Here is a 15,779-nt window from a genome sequence, read left to right on the forward strand (position 1 = left end):
TCTGCCTTCATCTCTGGTGTTGATGCTTCTCTGGATAAGGTCCCACATTCTGCTTGTGCTCTTCTCCCTTGATGGACCTAGAGTCCTCTATTTCTGGACTGTAAGATTAACTACTCCCCCGTTTTTGCTATAAAACTTCTACCTTTACAATTTTGACAGTCGCAATTAGTCATGATAACAATTACTATTGAATCCTAAGAATCTTATCCCCATCTCTTTTCACCAGACTCTTCTAGACGTGATGAGAACTATTCAGTGGGGACTCTTGTCTTCCTCCGCACACTCTTAAACTTCCTCTTGAAAACTTGTAAGCCAGTCACTTTGTGCCTTTATTGCTCCCTTATTTTAGGTAGCCAATGTCTAAGTTGCCCATCCCTATCTACCCTATATACAGACGGGACAGCATTAGTACTTGATGTGAAGACTCCTTACCTCTCAGTTGGTTTTCCAGTCTTTTTACCTTCAAACTTTTTGGGTCTTTGAAGTTTTCTTTTTTATTTATCATGTCTGAAGATCCTTATTGTTCAATCCATGGGGTCATGGATGTTGTTGCTCAAGTCTTCTACATCCTTGATAATTTTTTATTTTCTATAAATTACTGTCAGGTTTTAAAATCGCCAATAATTTTTATGGACTTGTCTATTTCTTTTCTCAATTTTGCCAATCTTTGCTTCATGTATTTTAGGGTCTTTGTTGTTGGGGTGGTTTACTCATTTATATCTTCCTGATGCACATAGATCATTATGAAAGGCTACTCTTTGTTTCTAGTAATAGCTCTCACCTCAATGTCTATTTTATCTGATATCAGTATAACCACTGTAGCCCTCACAGTGAAGTCCTGGTGTGACACTGCAGGATAATGCACCGGACTGCAGGTTGGTCTGAACCACAAGGTTGGTGGTTCAAACGCACCAGCTGCTCCTCAGAAACCCTTTGTAGGGTCACTATGTATCAGAACTGACTCAACAGCACTTTAACAACAATGAAGTCCTCATAATTACTGTTTGTAATTATGCAATTATTTTACTTTTGCAATCCTTTTACTTTCTAACTTTTTGGGGTCTTTGAATCTAAGGTGTGTTTCTTATTTACAGTAGGTAGGTTTTCTTTTTTTTTTTTTTATCAAGGATGAAAATCATTGTATATTGAGTACAGGGTGCTGGTTCCATCCATTATTATCTAATGCAATTATTTACACGGTTGGATTTATAGATGCCACTTTGTTACTAGTTTTCTACTCTTCTAAGAAATTATTTGTTCCTCTTCTTTATTTATTGCCTGTTTTTCATTAAATAATATACCTGTATTTGTTAGAAAGCCAACAAAATAATATTATTTAGCTTTACAACATCACGTCTCTTAAAGAAGTTATGACAAGGTAGTGGGGAAAAGTATATTTCTAGAATACTGCCTTTGCCCACATATTTAGCATTTACAGCAATTTTCATTTCTCCCTGCAGATGTGACGTACTATCCAGTATTGCTGCCGTTCAGCCTAAGGACTTCCTTTAGTATTTCTTGTAAGGTTGGTCTATACCAGTCACAAATTCTTTCAGTTTTGGTTGATCTTGGGAATGTCTTTATTTTGCCTTCAGTTTTGAAAGACAGTTTTTCTGAATACAGAATTCTAGGTTGACAGCTTTTTCCTTTCAGCATTTTAATCCATCATCTAACTGCCTTTTGACCTCCATTGTTTCCACTGAGAACCAACCTGTTGATGATACATTGTTATTCTCTTGCTGTTTTCAACGTTTTCTGTCTTTCACTATTTTGACTATGTATCTTGTTATTGATGTTAGGTGCCAGCCACCAAGTCAGTTCTGACTCAGCAACTGTATAGACAACAGAGCAGAGCACGGTCCAGTCCTGTGCCATCCTTAACATTGTTCTTGAGTCCTTTGTTGCTGTCACCGTGTCAGTCCATCTTGTCAGGGAGGTCTTCCTCTCTTGTGTACACTCTATACTTTGCCAAGCATGATGTCCCTTTCCAGGGACTGGCCACACTTATTGTTGTTAGGTGCCATCGAGTCAGTAGCAACTCTTAGCGACCCTATGCACAACAGAACGAAACACTGGCCAGTTCTGGGCCAACCTCATAATTGTTGCCACACTTGAGCCCATTGATGCTGCCACTTTGCCAATCCATCTCACTGGGGGTCTTCCTCTTTTTCTCTGACCCTCCACCTTACCAAACATGATATCCACCTCCAGTGACTGGTCCCTCATGACAATATGTCTGAAGTATGAGAGATGAAGTTTGGCCATCCTGGCCCCCAAGGAGTGCTCTGGCTGCACTTCTTCCAACACAGATCTATTGGTTCTTTTGGCAGCCTATGATACTTTCAATATTCTCCTCCAACACCACAACTCAAATGCATCAATTCTTCCATGATCATCCTTATTGACATCCGATAGAAGTACAAATATGTAAGACGATGTCTTGACATCCTTGCTCCTGAACAGCATCTGGCTGCACTTCTTCTAAGACAGAAGTTACCACAAAGATGTTGTATCCAGGTGAACTTATTTTACTTGGGTGAGCTTCTTGGAAGTGTCTTTCTTCAAATATTTGTCTTGCTTCTTCTAGGACTCCTAACACTCCTATATATGGGCATGCTTGATGCTGTCTTACAAGTCTCTGAGATTGTTCCCCAATCTCCCCTGACCCCATGTTCTTTAGATCAGATCTTTATTGATCTATTTTAAAGTACACTGATTCATCCTTCTGCTATCTCAAATCTGCTACTGAACCACTCTAGCAAAATGTTCATGTTATACTTTTCAACTTCAGAATTTCCATTTCTTCTTTTTAAAAATGTATTGAGATATTCCCTATTTTCTGAGTCCTTATTCATCATCATTTTCCTCAGGTTCTCTAGTTCTTTGGACATATTATAAATATGTTTGAGGTATTCTTATGCTAATCTGAACATCTGAGGGCACACAGAAAAATTTCTGTTGATTGCATTTGATTTCCTATGCCTGGGTCACGTTTTCTTGCTTTGCACGTGTTTCTTGTATATCGTCTGCATGTGTGTCATCAGAATCCATCAGCCAGGGGTGTTTAAGGGGTTTGAACCTACTCTGGAATCTGATGAGCATTCACACAGCCTCTGGTCAAGCCAGGATACCTAAGGAGCTGAACCAATCCCTATGGATGTCCCACTTCCCAGAAGTCCCTGTCATATGCCCAGTCTTTCCTTGATTTTTATGATATTGACAATCTAAAGGAGCACTGATGAGGTATCCTGCAGAATGTCCCACAGTCTGGGTCTGATGTTTTTCCAGGACCAGACCGGGGCCCTGGTGTATTAGAATGCTGTAGAGGTGAAAGGCCCTTCTCATGTGAATTTGCTTTTAAGTTGTATGAACTTTGCTGTGGTTCAGGAATCTTGTGGGTTCAGATGCTTTCATCAGTTTTGCCTAATGTTGGCAGGAGAGCTAGTATGCCAGTGCTAGGCCCAGGCCCTAGTGGATATCACTATCCTCTGGTGCTATCATACTGGTCCCTAGAAACTGAGACATACACACAGTAGACCTGAACCCAATCTATGTCTAAGAGCCAAGCCACTTTGAACTCAGCCTGGATTAGGTGACCCCAAGATGTCCTGAAGACACATGAGCATCTTAATTGAATTCTAAGGGTGGTTTAGTACTTACAGTAGCTTGTTGTTGTTAAGTGCCATCAAGTCAAGTCAATTCCAACCCATAGCGACCCTGTATAGGGTTTCCAAGGAGCAGCTGATGAGCTTGAACCACACACCTTGCAGTTCAAACGGCTTTGCAGTCTGGCGAATTAATCACAGTGCCACACTAGGACTCCTTATGGTAGCTATTGTTGTTAAGTACCGTGGAGTCAATTCCGACTCATAGCGACCCTGCACAGGGTTTCCGAGGCTGTAAATCTTTACTGGCGCAGAAAGCCTCATCTTTCTCTCACGGAACCACTGGTAGTTTCGAACTGCTGACCTTGAGGTTGGCAGCCCGATTCGTAACCGCTACGCTACCAGAGCTCCTTTTATAGTAGCTGCTGCTGGTGGTTATGTGCTGTGGAGTCGGTTCCGACTCATAGCAACCCTACACGGGGTTTCCAAGGCTGTAAATCTTTATGGGACCAGAAAGCCTCATCTTTCTCCCGTAAACAGCTGGTAGTTTCCAACTGCCGACCTTGAGGTTCGCAACCAATTCGTTACCGCTACGCGATCAGAGCTCTTTTTACAGCAAAATTAGAGCCTCTCACAGGTCCTCCTTCTTCCATCCAGAATAGCTGTTCTGAGAACTTGGTGTTTATTTACTTATCCCAAGTCACAGTGTCCTCCACTTCTCCTCCCCTCCTTGAGCCAAGTCTAGAAGCAGCCCCAGATCCAGGTCCAGCCATCCTCTCAGCACCACCTATCAGCAGCAAGAGCTATAGGCCCCGCCCCTCCCTGAGGCTTTTCACCCAAGCAGCTATAAGCATGGCCTTCTGTTTCTACAGTGAGATACATAACCCCAAGTGTGAAGTCTTGAGGTGTAGGAATATTTGTGTCTTGGTGAGTTTAGAACAGGGTGTCAGGAAATTTTAGCACATTTTCTTTATAGAGGGAAAAATTACAAAAAAAAAAAAAAGTCTCAAAGATTCTTACTTCTGCTGTATAAAGTGATTAATGTAAACCATCTAACTAGCAGTTAATTGTCACGCAGCAAAAGTCATTAAATACAGAAGTAATCAAGTTTTATTTGATAATAATATTAAATTTCATTAGTTTACTCTTAGACCTCTGTGGGACAACCACCTAACTCACACACACACAACAATAAAATATCAAAGGTATAGTAGGGTAGAGCACTCTTCTGAAGCCTGGAGCAAGCACAGTTGGTTAGGAGAAGAGAAGGATCATATAGGGCACGAGTTGGCTTTGTCCACTTCTTTCAAGTTATGAGCATTCAAGGCTGGTGTTTTGTGGATTCCTATAAGCCCAGGACCTTTAGAGCAGAAGGAAGCAGAGAAAGGAAGAAACGGAAGGGCAATGTGCAGGAGACAATGTTATACTTCCAAAGCTACCATCCCCGTCTCTTCCAGTCCCAAACCTGACCCCAAGTCCTGCCTTATCATCCTAACCCCCCATGGGCTTCCATCCTGGCAGATTTCATGTTAGAATCGAGTTTTCTACCATGTGATAGTCATTTCCTCACGCCTGAATCCGTTTTCCTCAACCAGGCATGAAACTCCATGAGGTCGGGCCTTCCATTCTACTCCTCTAGGGTTTTGCCTAGGTACCTGAACAACACTAGTGAATGTTTGGGGGCGGATGACTGCACCCCAGGTGTACACCAGTTCAAGGAGTGAGGTGGGCATCAGGTATTCTGGGGCCAACCTAGTAGAGAAGGGTTGAAGGGTAGGGACAGCTAAGCAAACCCTTATCACTCCAACAAAGTCGTCCTTCAGATGGTGAAAGTGGCCGCTCCTTATCCACCTGTTCTTGATTCTCCCTCCGCAGAAAATTGGAAAGGAGTGAATGAAGAATGTTCCAGAGACAGTGAGAGCATCATGTGGCCCAAGACAGAGGGACGGACCCAGCATTCAGAGGGTAAAGTCATTCATCTTCAAAGTCAGGTAATCTCTTTCCAAAAATCACACCTGACTCATGGCGACCCCACGTGTTACACACTAGAATGATTCTGGGTTTTCTTGGCTTTAATCATCACCAGACCTTTCTTCAGTGGTGCCACTGGGTGGGTCTGAACTGCCAACCTCTGAGCAGCCGAGTACCAATACCTTGTTCTGTTTCCACAATTTTAGTGCTGAGGAAAGAAGTTAATTCTCTTCCTTCTGGTCATTTAACTAGAAAGTAACTTGGCCACTACTAAATGTAAGCCTGTCCTATCTTCCAAGGATCTCCGAAAGGGCCTCCAGAGAGAGACTCTGTCCCAGGTTCTGACAATAGTAAACAAAGAGTTTAGTGCTGTTTTTCAGGAGACTCCGGGAATATGAGAGTGTGTGTGTGCGCATATGTACATACATGTATGTGTCAGTATGTGTCTAGGTATGTGTGACAGAGCGAGGTATTGGAGATTAAGAAAGAAAAATTTTATCAATGTTTCTACTGAGTTCCAGGGTAAAGGGGAAGAATCCCAGACAAAAAGGATTCTCCAAGTCTTGATTCTCTAAATCTTTCAAAAAGTAAGAAGTAGGCCCAACCAAGAATTGGAAGAAAAGGCTGTTTCCTCTGCAAGAGTCCTAGCTTGTGCTAGGGGCTGGAGGGCAGCCCATTAACTGTGAAGGCTCTTAGTAACTGTGAAGGCTCTTAGAGGCTGAGATGCCAAAGTGCTCTTCCCCAAGGAAAGCCCAAGTCTCCAGAAACCATCTACCCCATGCCTGTTGCAGGGTCCACGGTCATCTGGTTCCCAACAGGGAGTAAGACCCTCTCTGCCAACCGTGGAGGGCAGGAAGGATGTCGGGGCCCAGGGGAGGCTGCCCCCAGGTTTCCAGATCAGCCTTGTGTCATGCTAGGGAAGAGCTCCGCTGAAAGTCATGATGGGTAGGCAGAGAAGGGAGCAGAGGTCAGGTGCAGTCTGGGCGAGTGGGTAAGGGGGCCTCTGAAGTGGTGGGAGGCTGCTCTTCTCTGGCTTGTAGCAGGGTGAGACCTCACACCTGTGGGGCAGGGTAGATGTAAGGGCTGGCCTCCCATCCCTTCAGACGCTGATCCCTCCCCAGGGACCTTGTGCTTCTCTGATGCAGAGCGGGCCACCCCTCTTTCCTACCTGACCACACTCTGCAGGATCTTCCTCTCATCTTGGTCCAGACACACAGCAAAGGGGCAGCTGTTGGAACCGATGATCTGCACTTTGTCCACTTTGATCTGTGATGTGCTGATCTGGAAGGAAATCCCAGTCAGCAACCAGATGTAAGCCCACCACACTGTCCCTCGTACTTTCCACTGCAAACCCACACTCTTCATACTCACACCCACTCTCCCCTTTGTATGCATGCACCCATGCTCTCCCTCCCTCATACATACACACACGTACTGTCCCTGGGCTCTTGTGCTGAGCAGAGTGTGGCTGGAAGGGGAGGGAGGGAAGCACTTGCCTGGTTGAAGCCCTTCTTGGATTTGGAGTTCTGCCTCTTTACCACTTCTGTCAGGTTTAGCGTCAGGGCCTCCATGCTGGAGTCTGAAAGGCAAGGATGGCTCAGGTCCGGCTCCGAACCTCTCTTGCCAGCAACCCCCCTTGCCCTGCCCACTCACCTAGCTCCTCCTGCTTCCGGCAGGCCTTGTTGAGGTTGACAGAGGTACAGACCTTCTCCATATTGCTCCAGCGACTCCGTCCACTGATGGCACCCTGGACGTGCAGTAAAGTCTGATGCCCTGCACCTTCTCCTCAGAGAGAAGGCTCTAGACCCGCCAGCCCAGGGAGCTGCTGGGCGTCAGCACACCGCCAAAGCTCTCACTAACCCAAAGGGGGAGGGCTTCCTCACTAGGAGCCCTTTATCCCCAACCACTTGTCAGTTGCTGGAAACTCTACGATGGTATTTCAGAATGCCTGGTCTTTCAGGATGGCACACTCCTGGTTTTCCCTCACCTCTTTAGCTGTTTTTCTGTCCTGTGGGATCACCATCTCCTGACCACTATTATATGAAAAAAGTCCTCAAGGCTTTCTCCTAAGTCCTTGGTTCTTTTGATTCTAGGTTTCTCCATTGGGGAATCTCCTCCAGGTCTTTTCTATTACCACCTATATACCTGTGGTGTAGTGAAATTATCTAATGTCTCTTCTAGCCATAGTCTGTAACTCCCAGAAAACCATGTTTCTGCCCTGCTGGATCTGGATCAGAGAAGGTGGGAGAAGATACTGAAAGATGGCATGATTCCATTGTGGATGTCAGCACAGTTCATTATAAAAACTTGAAACTCTAGCATGGGTTTAAAATGAGCCATCTCAGAAACAGTAGCGGGGAGGTCTTACTACCATCAAAGAGACTAAAGTGGAGCATGTCCTTGGGACCCTGAGATTTCTGTGCAATGACCCAGGAACCAGAGCAATGGGCCTCCCAGTCCAAGGAACAAGTAAAGCTGTGAGTGACTCTGGGCAGGAAGCTTGCTTGAAACCAGGCAGTGAGTAGGAGAGCTAGGTTTGCTGACCCATGGAGCTAGAGTCAAGTAAGTGCCTTTGGGGTGTGGTGTGTCCTGTGGGCATTCATTCTGCAGTAGCTGACTGGAACCATTGTGCCCTGAGCATTTCTGACACCAAACTGTAACCTGTTAACTTCCCTAATAAACCCCTAACTGTTGTGAGTACTGTCTCTGATCTGTATGGGCATTCCTAACAGGGAGCTTGGTGTGGCGCTGTAGGATCAGCCCTGGACTGCCAACCACAGGTCTGTGTTCAAACCTACCAGCTGCTCCTCAGAAACATTGCTATGAGTTAGAACCAACTCCAAGATACTTAACAAGAAGAAGCAAACAGTTCCGTGTAAGTAGGTACTAAATAAGTATCTTTTGAATAGCTGGAGGAAGAAAGACGGGTTCCCCATCTCTTGGCCTCTGCCTGGGACAAGACAACATGTCCCCTGGTGTACTCAAGCTCCCCTCTGATCCCTACCCACACAACTCTCCTCACTCCCTGTCTTACCCCATCCCAACGCCCGTGCACCCAGCCAGGCCCAGCAGCCCCACACACTGCCTCTGAAAGCACACTCTCTGACACTGTTACCCCGGAGCCAGGCCCAGTAGCCTTCTCCCCAAACCCTTCATGAATGCTGCTGAGCACATTCAGGTGGCAGGAGAGGACAGAGGCCTTGGAGGTAGGCAGGAAGAATGTCCAGTCCTTCCCTCAGCATCCAGGGGGAACCTGAGTCGCCTGCTATGGCCTTCTGGCTTACGATGGCCCAGGGGCATCAGCGTGTGGCTCAGGCTCCCATGGAGGTAGGCTCAGCAGAAGGGAGTGGGGTGCACACCATTCTTACCTTACTGTAAATAATCTGTAGTGTTAGAGGGACAGCCTCCCGGTCACCATCGATACCCAGTCTCTTACTGCCGGGACCTGTGCCATTCACAGAGATACACGGAGAGAGCCTTCAATCCCTCCCCTGCTCCACCAGGACCCACTAACCCCCTCTCCATAGCCTCTCCTCATGTCTGCACCCTAGCTCTGGCGGTACCCACCTGAAGCCTTGATGGCCCGTGTGGCAGCAGAGTGACCCAGCTCCAGGGACTGGATGAAGATCTCTGTGGTCTTCTCCCCAGTGATGAAGGTCAACTAGAGAGAGCATGTGCATCAGTGCGGACCACTGGAGAGGCCCACCTACCAGGATCCTCTAGTCCAGGGATGCGGTGGGTGGGGTGGGAGTGGGCCTGCGGTCCCGACCTGGCCGCCAGTGTGGCCAGCTGTGGAGGCAGCGTGGGGCAGGAGAGTGAGCGTACCTCTGTCTGGTAGACCTGCAGGAGCACGGGCCGGGCAGCGAAGCGGCAGTAGTAGAGCAGCATGTCAGCAAGGATGGGCAGCTGGGCTGGGGAGCCTTCCAGGGGCTGTGCTTCTGACTTCAGAGACTGCTGGGGGCCGGAGGGCGCCCACACCACAAGGACATGTAGACAGAGTAGGAGAAAAAATAGGAGAGAAAGAGACAGCGGCACACACACGAGGAGACAGAGGAGAAAGGTGGAGAGGCAGAGAACCAGGGCGGGAGATGGTCAGATAGAAGCAGGAAACAAGAAGGCAACCCAACCTCCACACTGCTGCCGACCACAGACTTGAGCCTCCAGGGAGTTGAGGAAGAGGGCTGAAGCTTAAGATGTACAGAAACCCCTCCCCTCCCATCATGGATGTGCCTCCAGCCCATGCCCAGACATACCCACCCTCCCTAATCTTTCCCAAGTGAGCTCTTGTCCTCCAAGAAGGAAGCTGAACTCCCCAAACCCAAGACCTTCTAATTGAGGGGACGCCTGTAGCCAGTGAGTCCTCCCTTACCACAACGGTCACTTACTTGGCACAGGACTTCAGGGGGCAGGTGCATGAGGCCCAGCACGTTGCGCTCATACCAGGGGTCAAGCATTCCGAGGTAGTGGGAGATGTCATTGGTACTGTCTTCCCAGGGCACTGAACCCAACTGCTGGAGCAAAGGGGAGACTGTCATACCTACATTCCGGGAGCTTGCCCAGCATGGTCCCAGGTCCTGTAGGGCCATGTGCTCCAATTGGAGCTGAGCCTGGTTTTGGAAAAGGCTGTTAACTTCTGGTATATGACATATGGCAACACATCATACCTAAATGCAGAGCAGGGAACACACTTTGGAGCCAGGGCCAGGCATCCAACCCCACCCAGAAACAAATCCACTGCCATCCAGCTGATTCCAGCTCATAGCAACCTTGTACAGGATTTCTGAGACTATCAATCTTTCTCCCATCATGGGTTTGAACAGCTGATCTGGCAGTTAACAGTACATCACCTAATCCTCAGTACCACCAGGGTTCCTTAGGGTCAGAAAGAAAAAAGCCAAACCAATGATCTTCAGTCCACTCTGATTCATAGTGACCCCAGGTGTGTCACAGCTGAACTGTGTTCCCTAGGGTTTTCAATGGCTAACATTTTTTGGTTTTGTTTTTTAAAAATAGATGGTTGAGGCTTTCTTCCCTGGTGCCTCTGGATGGATTCCAACCTCCAGCCTTTTGCTTAGTAGCCCAGACTGTTAACAGGGACTAGGCATGGAGGAGGGGCTCCCATAAACCCTGGTAAGTGGTGATCTTCAGCCAGCCAGCCCCCTTCTAGTAACTGGGACTCATTCATGTCCACTCTACTTTGCCACCCCATTTGGTCGTGGGTTTGGGACCTACTGTAGGGCTGGGGTGCCTTGGGGAGTCGGTGGGGAGCGAGGGTGTTTGGTTCGGAGGGGCTGGGCAGGTACTGGTTCCGGTCCCAGGGCCCCGCTTCACAGGCACGTAGAAGAACTGCAGCTTGAAGAACCGGGTGAGGAGTGGGCGATTGTTCTCTAGCCGCCTGGCACAAGAATATGGTGAAGATGGTGATGGTGAGAAGAAGGAAGACATCCGAGATGCCCTAGAGTCCACCCACCAGCAGGCCCCTTGGCCCAGCTACCCCAACCCTTCTTACCGCAGATTGCTATAAGCCCGAGCAACCTTGCCCGAAATCCGATCAGAACCGAAGACCATCACACGGAGCGTAGAGGCCTTGGGGTCCTCATCCCCGCTAAGGAAGGGTCGGCGGCGTTGGTGGCGTGAGGCAGGGGCCAGGAGCCAGCTGGGCAACTGGGCGCTGAGCTTGGACTGGGGCAAGGAGTGGGAACGCTGGGCGCGCATGGGGGGCGGGACCAGGTCGTCCAGGGGGGTGCACAGGCTCCCTGCCCGCCGCAATGGGAGGACCTCATCGGTGGTGCCCACCAGGCTCCGTGAATCCCTCCTCAGTACCAGTTGGCTGGTGCTCTTGAAGAGTTTATAGATCCGGTTTAACTGCCCAGGTCTGCGGTGAGCCCGGCGCTCCTGGCTGCCAGGCTTCCGGGGCCACTCGGGGGAGCTCTCCTCGCTGTCCTCCACGTAGCCACTGTCTATGCCGTCTGAGAGGCCTGAGACGAAGGAGGTCAGCAACTGGCGGGAGAGGGCAGGCCCTGAGGCCTGAGAGTAGGCCAACGACAGGGTGGAGTCCCGGGAGGCCCCGGAGCTGGTGGAGAAGAGAGAGTCCCTCTCTGCACAGTGTCCATCGGTGTCCAAGTCCTCCTCTTCCTCCTCATCATCCCCCAGGATCCCTGGCTGGAGCAGCTCTTGTTCCTTGAGCAGGATTTCCTGCAGGATGTCTGCAGAGAAGCCAGGAGAAGCCCTACGTCAGTGTCCCGACCACCACACTCCTCGTTCATCCTTCGAGTCTCAGACAGGACTCAGACTGGAGCTGGAGGACAGGGCCAGCCAGGATTCATGGCACTGCCCCCTGCTCGGTGAGCCTGCCTAAGAAGGAGGGTTCTTGGGGAGTGGAAGGTACAGACCCAGGACCAGACAGTGAGCTCAGGCTAGGGGAGAGGGAGCAGCAAAAAACGGGGCCCCAGTGGCTTCTTACCAAAGCTGTCCTGGTTCCAGCTGTAGGTATAGCACCTGGCCACAGGGATGGGGATGGTGTGGAGTTTGCCAGGCTTAGCAGTGTCTGTAGGAACAGGGTGGGCAAGAAATGCAAGGGCCTTGAGATGGGTGGATCCAGTCTCCGTCACACAAAAGACTGCCTTGGAAAAGGACCCACACAAGGCCACGGCTGGCTGGCTGAAGGCGAGGTAGGTTAGAAGCTCAGCTGCCTAGCTCCCAGCCTTCCTCCACCTCCCAAGCACACCATTATCTATGTTCTCATGTCCCAAAGTGGAATGAATGTGGCCAGGTCACAATCACTGAGACTCATTTTACAGTGTCCATGTGCAAAAAGAATGGTACCGTCTCCTTAGAGCTTTATGAGGACCTCATGATCCAACATCACCAGCTGCCATTGCGTCAACTCTAACACATGGCAACCCCATGTGTGTCAAAGTAGAATTGTTATTATTAATGCCGTCAAGTTGATTCCGACCCATAGCGACCCTGTATAGGGTTTCTAAGGAGAAGCTGGTGAGCTTGAACCACTGAACTTGCAGGTCAAACGACTTTGCAGTCTGATGCATTAGCCCACAGTGCCACACCAGGACTCCTATTGAGAGCTAATTTTTCTAGAAGTACATTACCAAGGCTTTCTTCTGAGACACTTCTGGGTGGGCTCAAGCCTCCAACCTTTAGTTTAACAGCCGAATACATTACCCATTTACACCACCCAGAAACGCCAATATTGTGATCAAACCTAACCCATTACTCACAAGTCTGAATCACAGCAACCCCACAGAATAGCATAGAATGCCCCCATAGCAGATGGTCACATCGTTCTCCTATGGAGCAGCTGGTGGGTTGGAACCGCAAGTGGGCTGTTAGCAGCTGAGTGCTTCCCATCTGAACTACCAGGGACCCTGTCACCGAGTCATTTCCAACTCATAGTGACCCTACAGCCTACATGACAGGGTAGAACTGCTCCTTAGGGTTCCTGAGACTACGTTGAGCAGCCCAACGTCTAACCCACATCACCACTGAGGCTCCTTCAATAATGTAATGTTGTTGTTAAGTGCCACTGAGCTGGTTGTGACTCATAACAACCCTGTATAGGGTTTCTGAGGAGTGGCTGGTAAGTTTGAACCAATGACCTGGTGCTAGCAGTTCAGTGCTAATCCTACAGCAGGATTGTTCTCTCCCTGAAACTTCCCAGGCTCTTCGGGAGCTGGATGTGGCCATATGACGAAGGGGGCTCAAAGGGATGTATACAGAGTGACGTGTGCAGCATCTGCGTTATCTTCAACTGACAAAACCCCCTTGTCCTCAATGACTGCTCTCTTTTCCTCTTCCCACAGGTTGGAACACGGTGACAACTGAATCCTAAGTCTGCAGATAAGACCCCTGCCCCAGAGGGAGGTAAAGCAGTTAGATGTTGAAGAACCTGGGTACCTGAATGACTGTGGAGCAGAGCCACCCACACAGACACGACCACTCGCCTTGGGAGAACCGGCGCTGGGGAAAACAAGCGGAGCTCTACTTTGCTAAGAGCCTCACCTAAGATACCAGAGAAGCCGGCTTTTTCTCCTATTGCCCACAGCTTGGTCCTGAGCCACGGCCGGGCCTCAGCTGCATCCCCGATGCCAGATGCCAGCTCCTGAGCCTCTGCGGTCTCCATGAAGATGTCCTCAAGCTCCACCAGGGTCTTAGACTGAAACCCCAGGAAGACACAGTTGGTTCCTATGTCATGGCCTGCCTTTTCCCAGCAATCAAAACCCTTCCTGGCCCACCCTAGATGACCAGGGAGCCAGGTCTCCTCCCTCTCCCCCATTCCCCTCCAGTTCCCAAGAAATGGTCATAAGGGAATGGACTTCAGAGCTCATCACTGTAGCCCAGAGAGGTGAAGTGACTTGTCCAGGGCCACACAGCTGACCTACCATAAAGTCAGGACTATAATTCAGGAAGTGTGGCTATAGTCTCAAGCTCATTCTCATCCCACTGAGCCCAGGCCAAGTTCAGAACCACCAGCCATTGATGCCAAGACCCAGGGTACCATGATGCAACCCTGGTCAGGACCCAGCATGCAGGAACACTTTCAATGAGGCCAGGGCTTCAGCCACTGGTCCATCATGTCCCTTTGGGAAGGCCAATGTGTCCAGAGACTGTGACATTGAAGTGGAGAGAGGGGGGCTCTTTCTATTTGGAGACATGCTCTATGGGGGAGGGTTTTCAGAACATACCTGCAGCCAGCAGTGCAGGCCCTGGAGGTCGCAGTGGGCCCCGAAGGTAGCCTGGAACGCATGCAGGAGCAGTGTGACGTAGGCGCTGTGGGGAGAGTGCCCGGGCGCGCTCAGCTTGTTGGCCACAGCTAGGAACTCAGCCTGCACCTCCAGTGGATTCAGCAGCAGCACAGTGCTGGGGGCACAGAAGACACAGCTATGGTCAGATGGAGAAGGTGAGGCACAGCACACCCAGGTGCTCAGCCCCACCGAAGCCTGGGCCTCCTCACAGACTATGCAGGGCCTCCTCACAGACTATGCAGGGCCTCCAAAGGCCAGAGGAGAGGCTGGATCCGGAGAGAAAACTCGGTGTCTACTTCTGAATGTTTTTTTAGCCCCCCAGTTTTCCTTTTCCAAATGGAATTTTAAGTTTTTCTGTAAATTGATAGTTTACATGGGAGAACGTCAGCTTTACACCATCGTTTCATTGCAATGATTGCAGTATCCTCTGTGCATCATCATTCAGCAGTATTTACTTCCATTTCATTTTTTGTGTGTGTGTGTGGGGAAGATGTACATACACACAAACACTCACAAATATATAATCATTTCAAACAAATATATAATCATTTCAACAACCAAAGGGCACATTCTGCAAGCTTGCCTCCTGACTGCCAGCACACAGCCTTTCTCTTTCCTGAGGAGTCTAGAATTCTCAGCTGCTCGCTCTCTCCATGTCCTCATCTCTGCCCCCATTTCTGGGGTGGAATTTAATTTAAAAATAAATTTTACTTATTTTTAATTTAAGCATATTTCCTATAGGATGCAAGATTACTCAAAGGAGGGAGTTGTGTTTTAGACAGGTGATTTTACGCCAGGTGGGGGGAGAGGGTGGAGGCATGGGGTAACCACACACTGTTGAGCATGTTGGTCTGGGTGAGTGAGTGGGAGTGGAATCTAGGCCAGGCCTGATCCTCCAGCGAGGGTCCTGGAGTGGGGTAGCATCTGCCTGTGGAAGAGGTGCCAAAACAGGGCTGCATCTGACTCCTCCCCTCAGAGGGGAAACCTTTTCTCATTGGCCCAAAACTGCCATATGGGCTAGTACCGGGCTTTGAGGGATTCTGGTAAGAAACCATGGGAAACTTCCAACAGATCCAAATACTAAGAGAACCCCTAGGTGTCCCTGATCCAGTTAACATTACCCCACGCTACCCTCTCCATCACTTTGTAGTTCTGAAGGAAATTCCAGCCCAGCCATTGTTCTGTTTGTAAAAGCTTCAGTTTCAATTGTGCGCTCTTTCATGCTCACTCTGTCTTTCCCTCACATACACACAAATTTGCGCTAATTTTAAACACAGTGCAAAGGAGTACCACAGCAGGAAGCATTTCCTCCAGTCTCTGTGGACTTTTGTCCCAGAGTTCAGCCTCCAGAGTCCGGGGCATGTAGACAGCACTGACGTCTGGTAGAGTCCCCATCATTTTGATTTCTTGACTGCTGCATCCGTGAGTGTTGATAGTTGAT

General features: G+C 49.1%; 1 protein-coding gene across 3 annotated transcripts in view; it reads right to left on the reverse strand.

Annotated features, from left to right (window-relative positions):
• Positions 1-6,439: 6,439 nt before the first annotated feature.
• PIK3R5 (phosphoinositide-3-kinase, regulatory subunit 5) overlaps positions 6,440-15,779 on the reverse strand; it is a 73,676-nt gene continuing 64,336 nt past the window's right edge. Inside the window, exons 7-19 of one of the 3 annotated variants that reach the window (XM_006863418.1) lie at positions 14,279-14,453; positions 13,596-13,749; positions 12,040-12,123; positions 11,086-11,782; positions 10,809-10,971; positions 9,962-10,087; positions 9,402-9,530; positions 9,144-9,237; positions 8,945-9,021; positions 7,230-7,323; positions 7,073-7,155; positions 6,745-6,857; positions 6,440-6,634 (exon numbers count right to left, since the gene is read on the reverse strand). In XM_006863418.1, the coding sequence (XP_006863480.1) occupies positions 6,490-6,634; positions 6,745-6,857; positions 7,073-7,155; positions 7,230-7,323; positions 8,945-9,021; positions 9,144-9,237; positions 9,402-9,530; positions 9,962-10,087; positions 10,809-10,971; positions 11,086-11,782; positions 12,040-12,123; positions 13,596-13,749; positions 14,279-14,453 (2,134 nt within the window). In that variant the 3' untranslated portion in view covers positions 6,440-6,489. The remainder of the gene's footprint in view (positions 6,635-6,744; positions 6,858-7,072; positions 7,156-7,229; positions 7,324-8,944; positions 9,022-9,143; positions 9,238-9,401; positions 9,531-9,961; positions 10,088-10,808; positions 10,972-11,085; positions 11,783-12,039; positions 12,124-13,595; positions 13,750-14,278; positions 14,454-15,779) is intronic. The other 2 variants (XM_006863417.1, XM_006863419.1) reach the window with 2 other exon arrangements.

This window comes from Chrysochloris asiatica, unplaced genomic scaffold, assembly GCF_000296735.1.
Source record: "Chrysochloris asiatica unplaced genomic scaffold, ChrAsi1.0 scaffold00054, whole genome shotgun sequence".
Taxonomy (NCBI): Eukaryota; Metazoa; Chordata; class Mammalia; order Afrosoricida; family Chrysochloridae; genus Chrysochloris; species Chrysochloris asiatica.